This window comes from Rhodnius prolixus, unplaced genomic scaffold (assembly GCF_049639745.1).
Source record: "Rhodnius prolixus isolate KJV_2025 unplaced genomic scaffold, Rpr scaffold_6, whole genome shotgun sequence".
Lineage (NCBI taxonomy): Eukaryota > Metazoa > Arthropoda > Insecta > Hemiptera > Reduviidae > Rhodnius > Rhodnius prolixus.
The window spans coordinates 28,911,139-28,934,535 of NW_027411634.1; the positions used below are offsets into that span (position 1 = coordinate 28,911,139).

General features: G+C 30.5%; 1 protein-coding gene across 5 annotated transcripts in view; it reads left to right on the forward strand.

The window, feature by feature from the left end:
* Positions 1-919: 919 nt before the first annotated feature.
* The window catches only part of LOC141460277 (kinesin-like protein KIF19), a 28,869-nt gene continuing 6,391 nt past the window's right edge, over positions 920-23,397 (forward strand). The window contains exons 1-10 of one of the 5 annotated variants that reach the window (XM_074140111.1): positions 920-1,157; positions 8,438-8,506; positions 14,453-14,560; positions 14,664-14,861; positions 16,580-16,732; positions 18,737-18,922; positions 21,048-21,204; positions 21,429-21,538; positions 21,737-21,954; positions 23,187-23,323. In XM_074140111.1, coding sequence (XP_073996212.1) covers positions 1,047-1,157; positions 8,438-8,506; positions 14,453-14,560; positions 14,664-14,861; positions 16,580-16,732; positions 18,737-18,922; positions 21,048-21,204; positions 21,429-21,538; positions 21,737-21,954; positions 23,187-23,323 — 1,447 coding nt within the window. In that variant the 5' untranslated portion in view covers positions 920-1,046. Of the gene's footprint in view, positions 1,158-8,437; positions 8,507-12,806; positions 12,939-14,452; positions 14,561-14,663; positions 14,862-16,579; positions 16,733-18,736; positions 18,923-21,047; positions 21,205-21,428; positions 21,539-21,736; positions 21,955-23,186; positions 23,324-23,397 lie in introns of those variants that run through there. The other 4 variants (XR_012461840.1, XM_074140112.1, XM_074140114.1 and 1 more) reach the window with 4 other exon arrangements.

Below are 23,397 nucleotides of genomic sequence, written 5' to 3' on the forward strand. Positions count from 1 at the left end.
ACTTTTTATATTTGTTCATGCACAAATATTGAATAAGCTACATAGCTTCGTTAGTATTTCGTAGTAGAACATATTGCACTTGTATAATATTAAAGTAAGCCGCCATTTGAATAAAAATTTTAAAAATAAAAAAATAAGTAGGTATTGAGTAAAAGTTTGAAAAATAAAAAAAATAAGTAAACTGCAGCATAGAAAGTCGTAAGGCGTTCATATCAGATGTTCTTCTCATGCAAGCATTAAGATTGTACAAAAAAATAATTCTTAAATCAGGCATCTGTATTTCTCCCATCCTATGCGTAAATAATATAAACAGGAAATTAGTAAAAAATTTCAAGAAGTTTCGAGAAAATTTCAAAAAAGTAAAAAGTCCATTCGATGAAAAATGCTTTAAATCCTGTGAAAATTTTTAAAGAGAAATAAATAAATGTTGAGAAAAAGTGATAAGGATAATCTCAGACAGGATTTCAAAATATGTTCGTCTATTGAGAGCTACATTTCTTTTGAAATGATGAATAACAATCTCGAATTTCTGTTCGTACAGATTAACAACTAAAACTCCCATAGAACTTTGAACTTCGAATTTCCTTGAGGGTTCTAAATCATCTGCATCTACGTATAAAACATTTGTTAACACTTAAAAAGGAGTATGTGTAGTTAAATAGTATATAGTAAAGATGGACTAGGGATCTTAAGTTTTTTTAATTAAAATTAAATTATAATTTGTAAGAAATAAATTCTCTAATGAAACAATACTTAATTGCTGTTAAAACTTCAGGAGGAGGAATTACTGTTAATATTTATTTTAAAAACAAAAGATGGTTATCTTCAGTTTTTGCATGAAGATTGGTTTATTGGTGGCGGCCTTTCTCGACCCTGAGTGGGTGACCACGGTGTTTAGTGCAGGTGATCGATGTAAGAGGGTGTACGGTGTAGTATAAACAGTAATAACGAACAGTCTTGGCGAGAAAACGGTAGCTAGTGTAGAGCAAACTGACAGTACAAGTGAGCATGGTCAGCACGTCGACCAGCAGCAGATATGACCAGACATGAGGCTTTCTACTGTCCATAACAACAATACAAACAATAGTAACAACAACTTTACAACAAATAATCATCGCAACCTCAACAATACTAGTGGTTCTGATGAAAAACTTATGGTTAGTAACATATTTTATATTATTACATTAATATTGTATTTCTACGATAATTCCATTACAGACCGCTAAAAATAAACTATAGAAACAGTGACAATTATTTAAGGAAACATGAATGAGGCCCTCATCAGTGTCACATTCTATCCTACCGTTTAAATTAATTTCAGTACCTGCTCTGTCAAAATTTTAACTGAAAGTGCTGGCACTTTTCCTGAATAATGTAAAGAATAAAATTTAAACTGAAATCAAAACTGCGATTAAGGAAAAAATATTTTTTTAAAAGGAAAATTAATTTCCGTCAAGTTTCTTGATTACCCAGCAATGGCCAATTTCACAAAACAATTCTCGCACTTCATTACTTCAAAATAACTTACTTCCTACTGGTACTAAAAAATCAGGACGTAAATTTCTAAAAAGCTCAAATAAACCATTTCTTTGCTTTTGGAATAACGATTTTTCCGGCCATATTCGCAGCATCAACTAGAAATAAGATAGTTAAAAAAATTACTCAAGTCAAAACTTCTATCTTGAATGCGATAATCACTTTTTCAAGCTGATACAAACACATTCTTCAACGACTTCTTTGCCACCCTGTCTCTTGCACTTGCTATATATTTACTTTGCTAAATTCTTTTCATATGAACACAAATTTCTTTCATTTTATTATATTATAAGAGTACAGTACAACCTCGATTAACCGGCCCTCGGTTAACCGGGATTCGGATTAATCGGGATCATGTTGAGTCATCATAAGAACATCTGGATCGGCGCCGAAACAAAAGTTAATTTTCGGTGGCGACAGGAAAATTTTTTGTCTTCCGATGTAACATAATTGTAGGCGTGGCAGCGACTCTTATACCTGATTTTCTTGAAGGGTCATTATGTATGAATGTATGTATGTAAAAACCCAAAATATGGTGCAATTAGTACTGAATTTCTTGGAATTTACCATGGTCTTACAAAAGACCATGAGATTTACGTGTCGTAAGTGGTTGATTTTCAATTTCACGGTTATATGTAATATTTTTATGGAAAATTACCGGCATTATTTTAATCTTCCCAGAGAGCAGCCTAATCTCAAGCTAGTCTTCAGTGTTAATCAGTTCGTCCTACAGAAAACATCTTTCGTTTGCCCTTTCGGTCGAATTTTTATTTCACTTACGCGTATAATACGTACTCGTACATACATACTTATATACATATGTACATTCATAGGTACAAATGTATTATGTAATACTGTGTATTCGGTTTGACCGGGATTTCAGTTTTCCGGGGTGGGTATAGCCGGAGGTCAGCCCGGTTAATCGAGGTTGTACTGTATATATAATATATTTTGAAATCGAATTGACACTAAAAATGCAAATTTGATATCTACTTAATTAGAAAAACAATTCTTGAGTGACACTTGTAAAATGTTCGGTTTTAACTTCTGCATTTGAACTTTTATTTTGCACTTAGATCAGTGTTATACAACCTACTACGAAAGAAAAATTAATCGAAGTAAAAATTAATTAGGCTGAAGGGAAACAACCGACCTTAAAACTTCTTTGAAAAAAAAATATTTAAGGAGTTTAGCAGGATCTAAATGGATTGCCATTTCAGGTTTTAACAGAATGCTATTTCGTTTCGTTTCATCAAGTAAATTTGATACTATAATAATTTAAAAAAATAAATAAAATAAAAATTGAAAAAAAACAGTCCTGAAAACTCAAATTATTTAAATATAAGATTAAAGTAAAATTTAAAAATCACTTATATGAACGCAATGTGTCGCATGCTTAGTGGCTCTTAACATACACATTCGCTATCGTGTAAGAATTGTGAGAAATTTTTATGAGAACAGAAACAGTTTCATCAAGTTTGTTTTAAGGGATTTCTGACTCATTGCATATACAATAAGTTAAAAAATTCTAGAATTCAATATTAGTCCTCAAAATTAACTGTGTATCTATAGTCTTTATGAAATATTCTAAGATCTAACATGTTTCCAAATTGGCTTCACATTTGGGATTCCAGGAGTGTTTCAAAAAGTACTTTTAGAGCTGACAGAACCGTAAATTGTGGGACTTTGGAGCGAGGGGCTTAGTCGCATTTTTCTGATTCCAAGAAACAATTTTCTTCGAAGATGCGCAGGAACAAACAAATTTTGCCCGAAAGAACTTTGTTTTATTTATTTTTTTAAAAATTAAAATTGTTTTTAATATAGCGATTATAAGAGATGCATTGGAAAAAAAACTCAAATTAGAAAATTTAACAAGATGCAAATCTTCCTATATCTAATAGTAAAATCTAGTTGTATCTTTCTATAATTTTTCCTTTTTATAATCTTTACAAAAATAATTCTATGAAATCATAGCATTTGTAAGCAATATTAACACTGGTAAAAGAGATATTTGATCGATAAGAGTACATCATTAAAATTGATTTGATATAAGACTAAGATAATATCAAGTAACACTACGTGCTATTTATGCTAAGCAGATTATCAATGACAAATCTTTGCACCATTTAAATTCTAAAAAGCCTTTAAACATAGCAGGAAAGTTAGTAAGACTTTCATCAATAATAAAAAAGTATACTTAGTATATTAAAATCTAATTACAATAAAAAATGTATTTCAAACTTCAACATAAATTGTAGTTGAATAGGAATAGAGTCAAACGTAACTAAGATCAAGTTGCTAGACATAAAATATTAGTTTACCAGTAAGTATAGAACTGGTGTGAACACTCATTAGGCTTTCTCTTACTACTAATCTCAAAGTTCTAACACATTCTCTACAATCTTCAGTATAATTATATACTGATATAGTTATATCAATGTATGGTAGGAATCTACCTCCCCCTCTCTACAGAGAGAATATTCACAGAAATACCCTTCATCAAAAAATGTTTTAAGAGGTAGCCGTAAATTTAGTATACGTTTGTAAAAACAATACTATGTTAGATAAGATCGTAATAGTCGTTAGTGAGAAAAACTCAAAATTTGAAAAACCAAATAAATAAATGGCACTTCCGATCAGCCGATTGAGTGGTAAAATTGGGTATTTCCGGTAAAAGCTCAAAATCAAAACTAAAATCTGCACGATTACAATAACTTTTCTTAATTTAAAGAGTAAAAAAACGCTGGCTGCAATAAAAGGAGGCAAAAACTTAGTAAATTTCAACATTAAATTCTTATAAGTTTACAATAGATTTTACGATTCTTTGCATGCAATGTAAATATCGCTTTAGTCTACTAGTAAGTTAGATGAATGTGAAAAACTTTTTAAATAGATACTTTTCGCTGTTATTGGGACACGCGAAATGCAAATTTTTGTATTCGTTACAAACACATTTCTCATCATATCTTAAAAACAACATTTATCTTGATAACTACTTATCATTAGATTAGATGTAATTGAAGTAAATGCATCACCTTTGGAATAAAAATATTTCTGGTAACAACATAAAGTTAAGGGGCGCTAATGACCTCAGCTGTTGATGCGCCATAAAAAAAAAAAAAAAAAAAAAAAAAAAAAAAAAAAAAAAAAAAAGTTAAGCCTATTTTTTTAGGTGGCCTTTAGGTCCAGTTATCAAATGAGTTGTCGTGGACGGAGGCGAATAGCTAACGTACTTTTCTTTTAAATTCTCATATTAACCATTACAAAAAATCCAAGGCCTAGACCGGGAATCGAATCCAGTACCACAATAATTCACAGCTTTGCTGGCCTCGCCTTTAACCGCTCAGCTAACTCTGATATTATTACCGTAGCGCCTTTTTCTAATATTATTATTATTAATATTATTTTGAACCAAGTTAAAATCCAAATACCTTAGAATAATCGGAAAACATACCTTACAGAAAGAAGGTAGACTGATCATAATTTATTGCTTTCTTTGAACTTCATTCCTCACATTTCTTCATTTTTCTCTTCCATGATTATGTTTCATTCAATACTTTATTAAAACAAGATCAGCTTTATTAATGGCAGGAAAATGACCTGTTGAAGAATTAAGTAACTATAATTAATGCTGAAGAACATAAACGATCGAAATGTTCTAAAGAAATTGTTAAATTTCTTATGGGAGGAAAAAAAACAGACTCTACATTCAGCTTTTAATAATTAGAAAAAAAAATCGTGATACAATTTCTGGCGCCGCACGCGAGAAGTCAAAAAAATGAAGGGCAGGTTTTTTATTTAACATACTTGATATTGCTCAGTAGCTGCCTCATGTGTTATTGCTTTTAAGCTTTATGAAACCTTATCGACTATTAATTCATCTGTTGCAATTTAATAAAAAAAATACTTGAAACTATTTACAAGAGATATAACCAGACACCAAAATTGGTACTTTTTGTGTGAAAAGACGTTCTTATTTGAGAATATAAATTTGAATATGAAAGATAAAAATTGATCATGCTTTGAGAACAATAAATTGTAAGAATAAAAAGGGAATAAAACGAAAAGTTTCAATTTCATATAAAAAGTTGAGAGTAGATAAAAAAACGTATTCTACTTGTGCTCAGAAAGTTTTTTTTTTTTAGTAAGTGGCAACAATTTCGGCACGGAACAAGTATATGCATCTATCGTTGAAAAAAAAAAGAAATGATAAACTTTGTGTGCTCGATAAGTAATTCAAAAAGTTTTAAAAAAGCACTACTCTTTTTTGATGTGATGTAGCACATTAAACATGTGGCAGAAATGAAATGTAATGTTAAATTCTCACCAACGAACTAATGAATTAACCTCTGATAATGGATGAAAATTCAAATCCTAAGAAAGAGGTAAAATATGCGTGCTATGACGGATGATTATCCAGCTCAGTCTCTACCAAATGTTCAATAATTTATAATCAATTGAGCACGTATGCAATCTTTGGCAAATTTAACTGCTGGAGTGAACACCTTTTACAATAACTCTTACTAGGTTTTATCTTTAATTGTTAGTGATTTATCGATGTTTTTGTTAAAATTTCTTTAGCTCAGAACTACATCACTAAATAGAATTTTAAACCAAAGTAATTTCAATCAGATTTTCAAAGATTAAAGTAATTGAAAATTAAGAAAAAAAATTAATTTAGAACTAAACAATTCGTTGAAAATTCTGATAGAATAAATTTCTACTTTATCACGACCTAGATGTAAAAATTAGTTCAAGGTTAATGGCAACACATCAAGAAAATTTTCCATAGTTAACTGAAGAACTGATCTATTCTTAAAAGCTGCCTTTAATACTGCCTTAGTAAAATTACTTTGTCAAAGACGTTTTAGCACTTATGAATACTTTATATTGACTTCTTCTGATAGCAAAATGAATAAAAGATATTTGTTCCTGAGAAAAAAAATTGTGTTTGATCAAATTCTAATCATCATATCCAGGAATGTCAACACAGTAACTTCAAAACCAACGTAATGAGAAAAGATTATTAAAGAGGCAGTAACATAATATAATATCAAAATACAACACTATTATTAATAGAAAAAATTATACCAACTTTAAACGCCGCACGAAAATGGCATAAACAGTTGTTTTTCGAATCTAGATGACCGTGTAAAGGCAAAAGTCTTTATCGATCTCGTTTGAGTTCTTGGTTGGAGTTGAATATAAACGAAGGTTTCCGCTGAAAATAAAAATTTAAAAATTATACATAATCATTGCTCTCATGTGAAGAAAAAATTAGCATATTGTCGTTAGTGAAAAAGATTCATGAAACTGGCCTTTTTTAAATGCAAATTTCACCCACTTTATACATTTTTTTAGCAAAGCCTACTAATAATTCGTTTTAATTTATTATTTATTCTTTTAATTTAACTAATTTATTTTTTAAATCACATACAATAAATTTATTTACATGGTAACACTGCTCTAATGAAGGCCGAAACTGTTGGAGAAGTTCAAACCTTGAATAACTTTATTTAAAAACCAAAAATAGTAACCATGAACACAGTGACCTTTCGGTGCACGGCCAAGTTTCTTGCATGTATACTAAGGTCCAAGCTTCTCCCTTAGAACGTTATTATCACGCCATTATCTAATAAAAAACTATTATTTCTAATACCTCTACTTTAATGTTTACAGAATATTGATTTTAATAACCTGTTAAGATAACGCAAGCAGAAAGCACAATGTGTAATTCATTTTTATTAAATTGCGTTTAATAACTCTTAATATTTTCCTTCTCAGGAGCTTCTTTTAGCTTACTAACTATCCGGTGATGAACTGTAAAGAGAGAACACTGGAGGCTATCATGGGCTCCGGGTGCCAATCACACCAGAAGTTGACGCGTCTTAACTCAAGGAAAAAAAACTATTATAATCTTGGAACCAACTATCGTGATATTTGACGCGGCAATAATCTTTTGAATAGAAGTAAGCTCTTAAGCATAGCCTGGCTGCTGGTGTTCCGTGTGAGCCGTTAAAGCACGGTAAGAGGTTCAACACGCAGGTATTTAGTTTATCTGAGAACGATCCACTGGGGCACCCACCACCGTCCCCTGCAGGCCTTACTTTTGCTGGCGAGTGTTGTATCAGATGGTGTTGTTAGTCTAGAAGAGCCGCAGAGACACCAAGATCCCAGAAGAAGTGACTGGTCCTCTTGCCTCGTGAATGGACCTATAAATAAAAGAAGATTTAATTAAATGAATGAAGTCAGTAGAGCAATTTTTGAGAAGAAAGCATACCCAATAACTAAAAAGAACATTTACCTGGAACTATAAACAAAAATCTTTTGATTCAGTATGGCCCATTCAATGCAAACCTTAACGGCTTTTCAAAGCAGCCTTTAGAACATTCTCACTTTTCACTATCACCGATCGAATCTTGAGGATAGTCGTAACGAAATATAGAATTTTAAACTTTCTGTAAATATCTGCTTTGAGTCCCACAATTAAGATTTCATAAATATATTCGTTGCCTTGTTCATAAATGCATAGCGTTATTTTTATTTATTTATTTTTATTTTTTTCCATACCAGACCTTAAACATTGGATAAAAAAAAACATATTTTTGAACATAATGGTAAAATATTATCTTGAAGTTTTAAAATGGTTAACATTTTAATTATTTAAGTTTAACTTCAGCAAAGAGAGAAAAATGATCTCATATTACTAGATCAATAACGGCACACGTAACGTGACAATGCGTCAACATAATTATAACAATTTAGAGATGGTGACCATGAGATTATTATTCTTTTAAAAACCACATTTAAAAAAAAAGGAATTGAAATATAAAAAACAAACTGATTTTATTTTAAAAATAATTTCTTAATTATTAACTAATATCTTTATTTTTTCTTACAGGTAGCAGTCAGAGTGAGACCACTGAAAACAGATGAAGGTGAAAGAATATTGCATGTCATTGATAGTAAGGTAATTTTATTGATACAATATTCATTCAATTAGTTTAATTTCACACCTACATACATATGTGAAGTATTTTCGGGCAATTAATTAAAATAAGATTTTCGATTTCCTAGGTATCTAACCAGTTGCATCGTTGATAGGTTTTGGCTTCTTTTAGTTGCTTCGCCTTCTTACTGCCCAGAACTGCCCACTGTCAAAAGCCATTGTCTTGTACGCTTCTTTTTTGTAAAATCCATAACTATTTATGTAATTTGTGAATAAAAACATTTATTCATTCATTCATTCATTCATATTATAGATTTAATAGACGCATAAATCATCGAAAGAGCCTATTAATTTGTGGCGGCTGTGAAAATTTTGCACTAATTCTCCTGTCTCTTGAGTACACTGCTGGAACTTCATCTTTCCACAATCTTATTTGGAGTTTTTTTGTAAATGTCAGTCTAGGATTGCTACCAGCTGCTCAAATGATTTGTCTTCTTTCCTCCGGTGAGTATCCCACATATGTGAGATATATGTGACTTTCATAACTTCGCAATTTGTTTTTTCTAATCGTTTGTTTTTGATCGCCACTGTTGTAATTCTAGTACTAATAACCTTAACCATCTTCTTCATTATCTTAATGAAAGAATTGAATATATGTAGGTCGACAACCCGAACATAGCAACACTCTTAATAACGTTAATTTCTTTAAAAGTAACTAATATAATCTATTACATAATCTATTTAGTGAGAGAACAATCTGTTCATTAAATACTAAAAAAATAAGTACCCACCACCATTCAGTTATTGCTTGTGAAAATGAAAACTGCCAATTTTCAACGATTTCCTTAATTGTAATTCAATTGTTAGGCTTTTGCCTTACTAAAGAGAATAAATTATAACTTTTGATTCTTCTAAAAGTAGAAGAAAGTGAGCAGAACTTTTTGTATCAAAATAATAGTCCTAATTCCTCGTGCCACTGTTACAAAATTTATGGAGTATTTCCCTTTTATCATGACAACTAATCAATACCTAGGTGAACGCTAAACGAAATTGAAGCATCATTCATAGTAAAAAAAAAAAATTAACACCAAAAAGCAGAAGTCCACTACAATAATATAATCAATAATTCAGTAATTCGAGAAAAGGTTATTAATCTGATTTTCTAAATTACGCTGGAAAGTAAAATTATTGTGACTTCACACAATTTTCCTATTTATCTAGTTAGCACCTTTAGAGGTGAGGTAATTTTATCTCTCATTCTTGTCTAACATTCGAAATAACAATCTATTCATTCCTTAACCATCGAAAAGATTCTATTTGTTAGAAATCACTTCCATTTTGAAGAATTCAAACATGAAGCATTCTTTTTTACTTAATTGAAGAGTTTCAGATTTGAATTAAAAAAAGTAATGAGACGGTCAATTTGCGAAATGCAACTATAAGTTCAGCTTTGAGATTCCATCTCTCTCAAAAAATGGATATTTAGTTCTTGTTCAGCATGTACCAAAATACATTTACATACATTGCTGTGTTCCAGTGTTACATATATGTAAATGTATAATTACAAATCTGTCTTATTAATTCATATTCAAGGCATTAAAGTGAACAAAAATACACACATATTAAATAAATAATCACTATAAAATAATAATAGACGATTGGAAGGTATACAGATTAATCAAATATGCAAAAGCTACATTCCTTCAAACTCTAATTCAAAATCACCTGTATGAATATAAATATCAACGATGAAATGTTCATATTTTTAATTTGAACAAAATTATGTAACTGCAGTAATGTAAAGAAGTGTACTCAATTTTAGAAGTGGAAGATGCTGTTGAAATACAACAGAAATTACGTTTTACAGAAACCAGCTTTTTATTTTCAATCAGAAACCTACATTGCTTGGAAAAAGAATTACTTAAGAAAAGTCTGAAAAATGTTCTAGCATCAAATTCTGGAAGTAGAGAATTTTCAGGAATGAACATGATCTTTTACGCCTCAGAAAATGAGTTAAGTAAAAGAAATGACCAACATCTAGATGTCATCGGTAAATAATGTACCATGTTCAATGATGCGCAAAATACAATAACACAGTACAACTTAACCCTATCACCATCTAACTGGCTTATAAATTAGGTCAGATGATAATAACCAGAGATTTAAGCAAATAACACAAATAAGCAATTCAAGAACATTCAAATCAGTCAAAATCTTTTTTCTATTTTTTTTTACAAGATTGAAGTCAAAGATGTGATAAAATTCAACCGTGAAATATATTCAAAAGACTACTATCAGCTGAAGATATACTATCCGGCAAAAAGGTCAATAAACTATTGATTTTGGCTTCTTTTACAGATAGTAGCAAAGTTGGATTATTCGAATTCACTATTTATATACTAGAGTAACTAGGAGCTAAGCAGTTACAGATGAGTCTCGCAATGTTGATAGTGATTTTAGGTTCGATTCCCGAACTCCGATTTGAATATTATTAATAAGTTAATATAAAGATAGTATAAAGAAAATTTCCCAAGAAAAAAAGAATGGTTCAAGTGGTATGAGTTGTTCTGCAAGATTTTGTTTTATCGCGGATACCCCTTATGGATTTATGTGGTCTAAAGGAGGCCGCACTACGCAATTAAAATAGGGCAGGTGCCTTGTACGATCAAAGAATTTAAATCTGCAAAAAACAGTAAAAACAGGCAATGTGCCCTTATAAAAAATTAAAGTTTGTGGCAGGAATCGTCCTCCAGATGCTTAGACATGATCTTATGGTAAGAGTTAGATTAGCTAATCCTTTCAATAAAATTTTCTACAATAAGTTCATGCTACTAAAGAGTCATTCAGCGAGGTAAACGAAAACATACCGCTTGCCTACAATGATCAGTAGGAATTATCGATTGAATATTATATTTGATGAGAAAATGAAAACCAATAAGAAATTATTACCCTAGAACGAATCAATTTAGAAGTGTTTTGCTAATTTATTTAATTATTAACAACGACCATAATGAATTCTTTGTTCTATTTGCTGAAACCCCTTTTTCCTAGAACTACAATAGGAAGCATTTTCTGGGTAACTGTTTCAAATAAATCGAAGATGTACGATGTAAGTATTTGAGAAAATAAAAAAAGAATTAAATTCAGGAACTCATAGTGGAATAAATTCGAAATATCAAAGTTGAATTTTCAATGATTTTCACACCTCTTACAGATGAATTCATTAAACCGTTTTTGGAATCGGAGAACCTCAAAACGAATTCTTAATGAAAACTCGAAATAAAAAACTTGAACGATTCAAAATTAAAATACTTTTTCTTACTAAAAAGGCTTTCTTCGTTGTAAAGAAAGTTATAAAAAGCAGGTTATAATTCGTTATTTCTGAGAACAGCAAAGCTTTTGCATTCGGAATTCATTACAATTGTTTATGCTGACCCTATTGCAGTTTTTCATTTTTTTATTAAAAAACTATTTCAACAAAAAACGATAACCGTAGGGATACGATTTCAGCAAGAAAAGATTAGTAACTTTTGAATGCTTTGTTAATCTTTATATTCTGCTACTCTAAACGTCTTTTCATATAAAGCATTAGTTTAAACTGCATAACTCTTGTTAATTCATAAATAGGATTATGTGCTCTAATTTCTTAGTACCACATGAAGCAACTATTCATAGAGTTCCAGATCGTCATTGGGTAAAATTTAGGATAAATCGTTTTACCCCATTTTGTACGTTCTAAACGATAATTACTTCAGAATGTTAGTACAATTCTTAGCAGTTTTTTTTAATAATATAAAATAATGCCCTGAAAGGATTAAATGGGCGCCGTCCACTGCACAAATCGATTACCTCCAATTTTTGAAATATCTTAAATTTGTCAAAGCACTTGGTTCAATCATATCTTTTCATATTTATAATAAATTTTCCAAATTATAAAGAGTAACGCCATTAAAAGACTAATTTTTTTTGGTCACTGAAAAATAATATTCAGCAAGGCTTACTTCAGAAACCATTTTGATTAACTCCGTGCTCTAATGTAAATCGTTGCAATAATTTAACTCAAATTCAGTAGCAAGCGCTGAATGATAACGGTACATTCTTTTGAAATTATATAATAAATGGAATTTTAAAAAACCATTTAAATTATTTCTCCGCATTTCTCCACGTTTTGTTTCATGGAGTTACATCGAGTGGTGCGATTGAACGGCTCAAATAAAACAGAATTAAATTGCATGTGTCAAAATAATTAGCTTTAATGGCAAATAAAAAAAGATAATATCTAAATCATTAACTTAAAACACGTACCCATAAGTGTTTCCCATCTATCGTAATTTCCATGCCAACGTTGCTGTGTACCTCATTAGTGAACTATCTGAGGACTCAGTCTTTGTGTTTGTGTTTTCTAATTGGTTATCAATATCAAACTCTCAATGAAAACAGCGCCGCCTGTAATGTAAGTCATGATATTGGAAAAAATTATTAATTATGTAACAAATTTTATTGTTCCTTTTATTTATGTTGAAAATTGTGTCAATAATTTTTTTAATAATAATAAAAAAAATCTTGCTTGATTACTTACTGGCATTATTCTGAAACGTCATTTAAAGGGAAGGGTACGGCCATCATTCTTCTAGAATCGCTCTAAATTTTGAAGTGAGTTTACATCAATTTTGCTTTTCACAGATATTCAGCAACATTTTTTTAAAATTTCTTTTCCGCTACTTCAAAAACCTCTTATAAAATGCAATTTACAATATTTCTTGAAAAGTTAAAGTGGCGTATTTTTTTCTGCAAATTGTTGCTAAGTTGATAGTAGTAGTTAAAATCTGTATATTTTTGATTTTATAATATAAGGTATGTTTGCTTGGAAGTGCTTTATTTATGCTTATATAAGAGAGGGCAATTCGCTTAGCATAGATTCAAGATGTTGAATTCTTCCTTATTTGTTTCTCTCTTCAACATTGAATGAAAAAATAAAAGTAAATCAATCAAAGCTGGACTGCTCTGAAAAGAAAAAAACTCAGTAAAAAATGTGACTAAGGATTATCTCAACTATGTGGTAATTGTACTAACAAATAACATTAATTAAACTTTTCATTCAGATTATTCATAAACGCTTAATAACTTAATCAATTCTCCTTGATTCCTGAGGAGCAAAACGTTTCAAGATCGGGAAGGGGCTTAAAGGATGAGAATTTTATTTTGATGAGAAATTCTTTTTAATAAATTCAGCTGTTTTGCTTCAATTAAATTTTCGACGATCTCAATGTAGAGTTTGACAAAGACAGTTTCTCATCAACATGCCACAATTCCTGAACCCTTGCAGTTGAAGATCCGTTTCCACACGCCACTTCACCTACATATTTCTAAATATCGGTTTCTGTCGATGTTCTTCAGCTTGTTGTTGTTTAACCTCCTTTCAGGATTCTTCTTGATTTAAATTTACTACAGAATATTGGCCAGTTTATACTAGTTACATTAAGGTTGGTAATTAATGCATGAAATGTAATTTCATGAAAAAGAACATTTAATTTTTGTTTATTATAATTAATACTGTTGTAATGAATATAGATTTATATTTGAAATTGGGCAATTTATTTATATTACTAATATGTTATATTTATATTTAAAATCTGGTTTTGACATGTGCCCGCCTTTCTCTTACTCCATTTCTCGAATTGCTGGCTTATAGGATTCATTTTAACTTACATCTCAAAATGACAGGTAATTGTTCTCTTTGCCAGATTAACCTGGAACTCCCTTCTCACTCGACTTTGTACATTCTTTGACCTCGCTGTCTTTAGTTAGACATGTTGCAGAATTTCGGACTTGACATAATAGTATCCAGCAATTTATATCCAGTATTTCACCAGAAAGGTTTTTTTTAAGACTGCTAGAGAATCCATTAAGAGATTTTCTAAGCAACAATTGTTTTATTTTATAGTTTGTGTTTGAATATTGTTTCAGACGATAGTTTTGGATGATGAAACAGACAAGAAAGATGTTCTTAGACAGAAGAGGATTGCAGACAAGCAGTATATTTATGATTTTGCTTTTGGAGAGAATTCCAAACAGGTGACTTTCTTAAATCCTACCAGTATTTAACAGTTCAGTAATAAATTCAGGAGAAGATAATTTTTAATTTTAAATACTTAACTATAAAATTTAATCTTTCTAGGAGGAAGTATATGTGGCAACAACAAGGGGGCTAGTACGTGATGTGTTGCTAGGCTACAATGCTACTGTGTTTGCGTATGGAGCAACAGGTGCTGGCAAAACGCACACCATGGTTGGCACCACATCGGAGCCTGGCATAATGGTTCGAGCGTTAAACGATCTTTTTACATCCATTTCAGATCAACAAAGTCAATATAAGGTGAAATATTCTTATACACTAGTTTGTAACTATTTCCGATAGTCACATATCCAATCCCATAAGTTTGAGACTTGCTAATAAACTGCATATCATTTTAACAACAAAGAACCTTAAACCTAAAGTGACCTCCGCTTTTAAATATCATATTACATTTTTTTCAAATAGTTCATAATGGCGAAGTGGAAGGCGTGTGCAAGGCGAAGTAGAATTGATTCCCACTCAAAAAACTGTCGTGGAATAAAGAAAAACATTCTCCGAATTTTTGCTATTGTATTCACAATTCGTAAACCCGACTCTACTCCTCCTTATTACGCAGATTCTCTAAAAAAATTATTCAAATAAAATTTTAAATCTTTATATTGTATTAAAAATTTAGAGAAAATTGTAAGAGCCATTTTCGAATAAATTTCAAAAAAGTGAAAGATCTGTTAAAATGATACTGTGTTGAAGACGTTTTTTTGAGCTGATTAACAAAAAAAAGGACTAACTTATTTGAGCTTTGTTTTTATAATCAATTGCTGGGTACAGTTTGAAAAATGAATTTAATCATTTCCGGTTATTATTATTGGATAAATTCTCTCTTACACCGCAAGTCAGATGAGGTAGAGCCTAAGTATTACTGGATAAATCATGTCATAGGACAGAACGTTTATATCAAAGCTTATGAAATACGGTTTAAATAGTCAAACGATTAATAAAAGATTATAGCTTAAGTTCAATAGACTTGAATCATCAATGACATACATTCATAACAAAAGTAAAGTAATAGTACCTAACGTATTGGCAATTTGTTTACCAAATATTAGGCACACAAGCTTAATAAACAATTAATACCTTCATTAAGTTTGTTCAACCTTAAAGTACAAATACCAGTGGTTACTATTTTCGAATTTTCCGCCTATATATGTTCAGTATTAAAGATGGACGCTTACCAAGTATACCTTTTGTTCATAAAATTATTCCCTTATTGAAATTATTACATTATATCAAATTTATTTCATAATCATAGATGTGTTTCATCATAATTTCTTTTGATCGGGAAAGTGTCATGAATTGAATTATTAGTTATAAAATACAATAAATGTAACTTGCCTGTTACGTAAGTCGTAGATGGAAAGCACAATGTGTCAGTTTCCATGTAAATCAAGGAAACCTGGAAGCATAGGAATACATAAGCGTGAACTTGTTGAAACTTTTTCAAAAAGCGAAAATTCAAAATGAAAGCCACATTTTCCATAAATATTATTTCCATCCCCCCTAAGATTGGTGCATTATAGGCTTTTTTAGAGATCTTGACGCCTATGCGAGTAACCAAGCTAACAGTCTCAGATTCTGACGCCTTTTACGCTTGATTTACTTTTAAGAAGGGCGAAAGTCGAAGTATTATGCAATCCCATGAAGTATTGATTACACAGGTGTAATTTAAGGATTTCTGGCGAACCAATTCCTTTGAGAAAATAATCTTCCTATATCGTACGAGGCTCTACCAAAGTAAAAGAATTTGAGGAAAGAATAGGGCCTTCGTAAAAGATAATGTGTGAATCTCCTTGAAGGTATGAATAGGCTGAACACACTGTTTTGGTGAAATTTTAATTTCCAAAATTTTTGCAGTCACTTTTTCTGCTGTAACGAATTTTGCAGTTGCACAGGGCTTCCATTTCTGTGTTGTTAGCTCACGATTAGAAGCCTTTATTGATTATTAATCACGTTAATTACAGGTAAAATTGTCCTACCTAGAATTGTACAACGAGAATATTCGTGATCTTCTCAATCCTTCCTCTGGTTTCTTAGAGCTGAGAGAAGATTCAGGACCAGCGAGATCGCCTACAGTTGCAGGCCTCACAGAAATAGAAGCAACTTCTACACATGAGGTAACTAAAGTAATACAAAATATTTTCATATTGAAATCGGACCTAAGAGCAGCCAAAATATTCAAAAATTAAATATAATAAATTTAATATAAATTTTATTTGCTTTTTTTAAAAATACAATTTTTATAAAAGCTGGAGTCTAGCCTAGGTTTAATAGTCAATAATCATACAAAATACAAAGAAACCACAAATAAACAAATTAATTCTAATATACAGAACAAAACAAAAAGTATTCCTCTAATTAATCATCAATTATCTTTTTATTACACTATATACATCAATATCGAGCAGAATTATAGCCAACGTTGGAGTTCTTTTATTATTATACATTTTTTAATGAACACAGCAACAGATTTTAATTGTTTTCTACTTACACAATTTAAGAGGCGATCTAACTGGTCTAAAAGACAATAATTATTAGGCAAAATGTACTGGCCAATGTACTTTGTTCTGTAACTATTGAAGAATTTACATTCAATGAGAAAGTGGGCGACTGTGTCTCGCAAATTTTCTGAGCAAAGCTTGCAGTTAATTTCAGGATTAAATTTGTAAATTTTATTTTTTAAAATAATCCGTGGAAATTTTTCATTGGCTACTCTAATTTGTGAAAGAATTTTAGCAAACTCAAACTCTGAATTTAACCTTAAATACGATTCATCATCATGAAAATTACTGATAAATCTGATGTAGCTGTTACACTTGATTAGTATTGACATTAGTAAAATCTATAATTGTAGATATAACATGAAGTATTGATTGCACAGGTGTAATTTAAGGATTTCTGGCGAACCAATTCCTTTGAGAAAATAATCTTCCTATATCGTACGAGGCTCTACCAAAGTAAAAGAATTTTGGTGTAGTTCTCTTTTGTGTTCACTTGAAAAAATTGGAGCATCAGATTTATGGATGTCTAACAACTTTCATCAGGTGAAAAAGAGTAAAAAGAATTTAATTAATGCATATAAGTTACACTTGATTAGTATTGACATTAGTAAAATCTATAATTGTAGATATAACTTATATGCATTAATTAAATTCTTTTTACTCTTTTTCACCTGATTAAAGTTGTTAGACATCCATAAATCTGATGCTCCAATTTTTTCAAGTGAACACAAAAGAGAACTACACCAGTTAAAGGGCATTAAGTGACAGTGAACCAATTTACACAATCTGTTATGACACAATCTAGGTATACGATCATCACCCATCTGTAACATGACCATCCACCAATTGATCAGTCTGACAAATACCTGAAAATCCAGGTGTACCCTGCTAGTTTCAAATGTCTCGCTTCGGCGGTACATATACTAAAATTGGAACAAAAATTAAATATAATATTAATCACAAAAACATTTTTTTTACTGAAGTAAGAAATACCATTTGCACGGTACTTTTTGTATTTATGGTTACAATTGCACCTAGTAGGTAAGGTAATTAAATTAAATAGAATCAAATATGATCCTGTAGAACATGAAATAATGGCCAATATTTTTACAGGAACTTGATGTGATCGCGTTTTTTTTTAATCCCTATGATTTTCCCACTTCGTATTGGATTCTGTTTTTTACTGTTGTTGAAGAAATGAGGTCACGATTTCTGAATAAAATGAATTTCAAATTAGTATTTCTGAATTTGAGATTTTATTTTACTTAGGAATACAGCTTTAGAGGTCTAGGATAAATCATTTTTTGTGTGAGGCAGCCTAATTAAAGTGCTAAATTATAACGGTTTATTTTTAGTCATCTTCGGACCATGATTCGAACCAATCATCTAAAACCATGATGATGATTTAGTAATACCTCAATTACGAAACATTGGCATTCGCTAAATGTGTAAATTCCCACGTTTTCGGCTCCGATAGTATCAAATAAATTGCAACATTCCCTATTTTTTCAGGACAAATTCTATGCATCCAGTGAAAATTATTTTCCGAAAATCTGCATTACTTTTTCTCTAGGTGTTAGATGAAGTGAAAAATCTTATTGCGATCGTTTTGCTTTTTAGGTGATGGGTTTGCTTTTGAGGGGAAATCGTGAGAGGACCATTGAACCCACAGCTGCCAACAGAACATCATCTCGAAGTCACGCCCTGCTAAGTGTTACTGTTACTAAGGAAATTGGTGATGAAAGAAGAGTTGGTCGACTATATATGCTTGATCTGGCTGGCAGTGAGCGAGCTTCAAACACTAAAGTAACTTAAATAAATTTTATATGTTTAGTTTTTTTTTATTGATCATTATATGCCAGGGCCAAAACTGGTAGAACTTGTCTCATAAAATATATTTTCTTTTCCTACTCTTATTCCATCCCAAAATAATCACGCTCTGAGACATGTTAAATATTGATTACTTTTTTTCTTTAGTATTAGCAAGATAACTGAATGGGGCAAGAATGCTCTACGAAGTCACCTTATTATGGAAATTAAATTTTTAAAAGATGTAAACAGTCCAAGTCATGTACAATTTATAAACAAGTATGCATCTATGTTATTTGTTTAATTGCGGAATTAAGCTAATGTTTGAAAACATTATACGTTTAAAGTAAAGGGACATTTACATTTAAAAGAAGAAAATATGCTTGAATTTTTGCTTAGTAATTTTGACTTCTCTACCAAATAAAAACAAACGAACTGCACTGCTATTTGACATTTTTTTGGGATGAAATTTAGATAATTCGTTGCAGCGGTAAAAATTAATCATACTTTAAATGTTAAATACTTTTAAGGAGACGATTAACTGTAATAATTAAATATACGTTTAGCCGATTTCTCTGGCTTTAATCTAAAATATAAGTTTCAGTTTGAAATTTAAAATATACCAGTTGTAAAATGGTTTCATTAAAATAAATTTTATGATTAAATTAATTTTTGAAGCAATTTATAATTGATTAATACATGAAGAAAAAGTTCACGTAAAAAGCTTTAGTATTGTTCTGGATGAATTTATCCTTATATGTTTACAATCTTATAAATTCTGAATTCATTTTTGAGAAATATACAGCAAAATAACTGATAATAAAATATTTCTTTCTTAAAAAAAGATATGTAAAAAATATATGCCATTTAATTATTTGTTTACTTAAAAATAATATGAATTTTTCAGTGAAGTTAAAAAATTATCCACTAATACTATCTAATTGCATAAATTATTAATAGAATATCAAACGTATGTTTTTCTATTGATCACCTCTTTTATTTTTTTCTTACGAGTCATTCATTCATTCATTCATTCATAAGTATAAAGTATTAGTAACAGAGCATGTGACACTACGTCGTACTTGTGATTAAAAATTTACTTAAAAGGAAATAACACATTTTCTTTTTTTTGTCAATATTGATTACGTCGTTCATTAATTTGTTAGAAACATTTACATTATTTAGTTTGTTCAGTCAAAGACCCCAAATTACCGGAAGTTTAAGTTATTGAACATAAAACGAGCAAAATAATAGTAACAACTAGAATTTATCTGTGACGGCAACATTTTATATATTTATTTAATTTTTCCTAACTTTAAGTGGAACTCTTGTGACGCCTCAAATTTTCAAAAGTTAGTTTCCAACGAAAATATGAATTTTATTCTCTTTGAGTGAGAGAAAAGGAAGAGCTTCTAGTTTCCAGAACAGGAGTATTGCAAAACATATTAAACTAATATTATTAAAAATTTGAAAGGATAGGTATAATATTCATTGTATCCGAAAACAATTTAAACCCTGTGATTTACGAAAACTCGATTAGTACATTTTCCCACTCAGAATTGTAAATAAATATCAGACAGTTTTAAAACAGTTAATGGCCTTTTACTGGCGAGCTTATATTTCCCCCTCCAAAACCTCTAAAACACTGAAAAAGTCAACCAACTAAAGTTGCAGGTCAGTGTTTGAATTATCAAGAAACCAATTATCGTAATCAGGAAAAACGAGTAAAGTAGAAAAATATTCAGGAAATAAATTCATCCCTTCATTATGTAGAAATAAATCTAAAAATTTCTCCGTCTTGATTGTTCAATAGAAACCATCGTAATCAATCATGGACCTCTTCTCTTGTATAAGTCTAGTGGGTAGCGGACTTCATTTAGTGCAAAATGCTGGTTCGATTCCAGTGAGGACCTTAAACGATGCTTTTCTGGAAAATGGATTAACTAAAGTTTTTGATTATCTCCTGGTAGCTAACATTGGTGGGAACGCCCTCCTCCAACAAATAACGCCTCCTGCAGACTTGTCCTTTTGTCGACTATTGCGCCAAAGATGTGCATTTATAGAGTCACTTCAAAGATGGAGTTTGGAACAGTTCGATTTCATCAATAATTGTTGATTGCAGAATCGTGGGAAAAGATTGCTGGAAGGTGCTCATATAAACAGATCACTACTTGCTTTGGGTAATGTAATCAACGCATTGAGCGGAGCAGGCAGTGGAGGTAGATACGTGAACTACAGAGATTCCAAACTAACTAGGCTGCTTAGGCAAGCGTTGTCAGGTCTGTGATCATTTTATTTTATATATTCTTTAACTGAGTTCTAGAGCCCGATCTTGAGATGTAATGTAAATTAATTTTTGAGCAGTTATAATATATTGTTTCATTAGAACTTATAATTATTTTCTAAAAAAATAAATTCTTCCATAATTGAATGATATAATATAAAGCTATTTATAAGCAAATTGTGTAATTAAAAAGAAATAATATAATTTCCCAATAATTAGGTAACTGCAGGACAGTTATGGTGGGCCACGTTTCGCCGTCCGCTGCACATAGAGACGAATCTAGAAATACTCTTGTATATGCTGCTAGGGCTTCCAGGATATCACACAAAGTTAGTATCTTTTCTGGAAAATAAATAAATCTCATTTTTTTTTATGATTTTCGATATCGTAAATATTCAAGAATTTATTAATTAAAAAAAAAGATCAGTGAACTCTACATTTTATTTGCAATTATTAAAAATTCTACGTAAAAAAGAAATTGATATTGACTAATTTATGCAGACTTAATTTAAATACTGTCCAAATAGGTAGAAAAAAATGAGCTAGAAGTTGGATTCCAAGTATCTCAGTATCGGGAAATTATATCAGATTTAAGATCAGAAATTGGAAGGCTGAAAGCTAAATTATCTGAGGAAAGACCAAGTTCATCAGCGGCTGCTGAATTCAGAGGAAGAGCGAGTGGTACACCAGTTAAACAACTAAGGGAGCAGATCATTGCTACTTTCAGAGAACAAATGAAATTAAGGTTTGTGCTATTCTACTAATTTTATTAAGGTTCATTCATGTATTGGCTGTTTCAAAACAATTAGTTACAATGAAATCTCAAAATAGATAATTTGCACTATTGCAATACTTTCTGTTATAAGAGGTAATAGAAAGTGATAAGTTCTATCTATTCATTTCTCCTTAAAATGAAGCAATGTTACAATCTGAGTGAATTAATTTAGTTTAGCCATGCATGCCAAGCACAAAGGATTGTACTTTGTACTTTTTTCTAAAGCTTACATTCTACCTTCCAAAATCTTCCAATTATCAAGAAACCAAGTATCGTAATCAGGAAAAACAAGTAAAGAGTAAATTAGCTTTTAATAAATCTAAGTTTTTAAGAAATAGAAGAATATCTAGACAGTAATTTTTAATTACCCGTTGAAGACTACTTTTTCCATGGGCAAAGGTTTCAAATAAAAGTAGTAAGGACCTTGATATATGTCTGTGATTTGTGAAGTGTAAAGAAAATAGGTAGTCCCTGATCGGAAAGAATTATTATTATTATTTTGTTATGCAGATATGCAGAGAATTAATATTCTATGATTGCAAAAAATATATAAAAACTTTTTTTACAGAAGAGAAAATAAATTGCATTTTATTATCAGAGCCCTTTAAGAAATCAATTTCATTAACGCAACTACGACTTAACCTTGGGCATTCTCTTTCCAAATTATTTGCTATTGATCAGTCAATATATTTTAATGAGTCTATTACTATGCGGTTCAAGAACATAATTATGATTTGCTGATAATAATTATTATTAATAATAGTAACAATTATTAATAATATTTATCTGCTGATAATAATGAAACTTCTTAAAATGCAAAGCTATCAATTAAAAAATTAACTAAAATTCTTCACCTTTTGGATTGTTTGTCAAAATCGTACTAAAAATGGCAACTTTATTCTTTCAACTCTCAAATCTGTGATCTGAATTTTTAAAAAAAGCAGTCATATCTGGTGCCATATTCGTGTAGACAATACTCGAAACTTTAAAAAATTGAGCTTTCCCTATGAAAACTAAAAAAAAAAAAATTGCAACGTTTGCAAAACTTTCTGCTCTGTAGAATGAGAAAGACAGAGAGTCAAGTTCCAGTTTTCTCATACTGATGCCCTATTTTGTTTGAAATATTGTCGGAGTTATAATTTATTTTTATCAAAATTTATCTTGACTTGATTTATAGCAGTCAGAATCTTTTCCATTTATAGGAGAAGATTAATGGATATTGATGGTCATTTGATGTCACTTGGTGTGGAGGCTGAAAGGCAGCATCAGATTATATCTCAATGGGAAGCAAGAAGAACTAAGTTGTACACCAGATCTGGAAGACCAAACACTTCTGCTGGTAGGTATCTACACACTTTCATGCGAAACGTATCTTACGCAAAACGCCGGAAACTGGTCTAATTTTTCCCGACT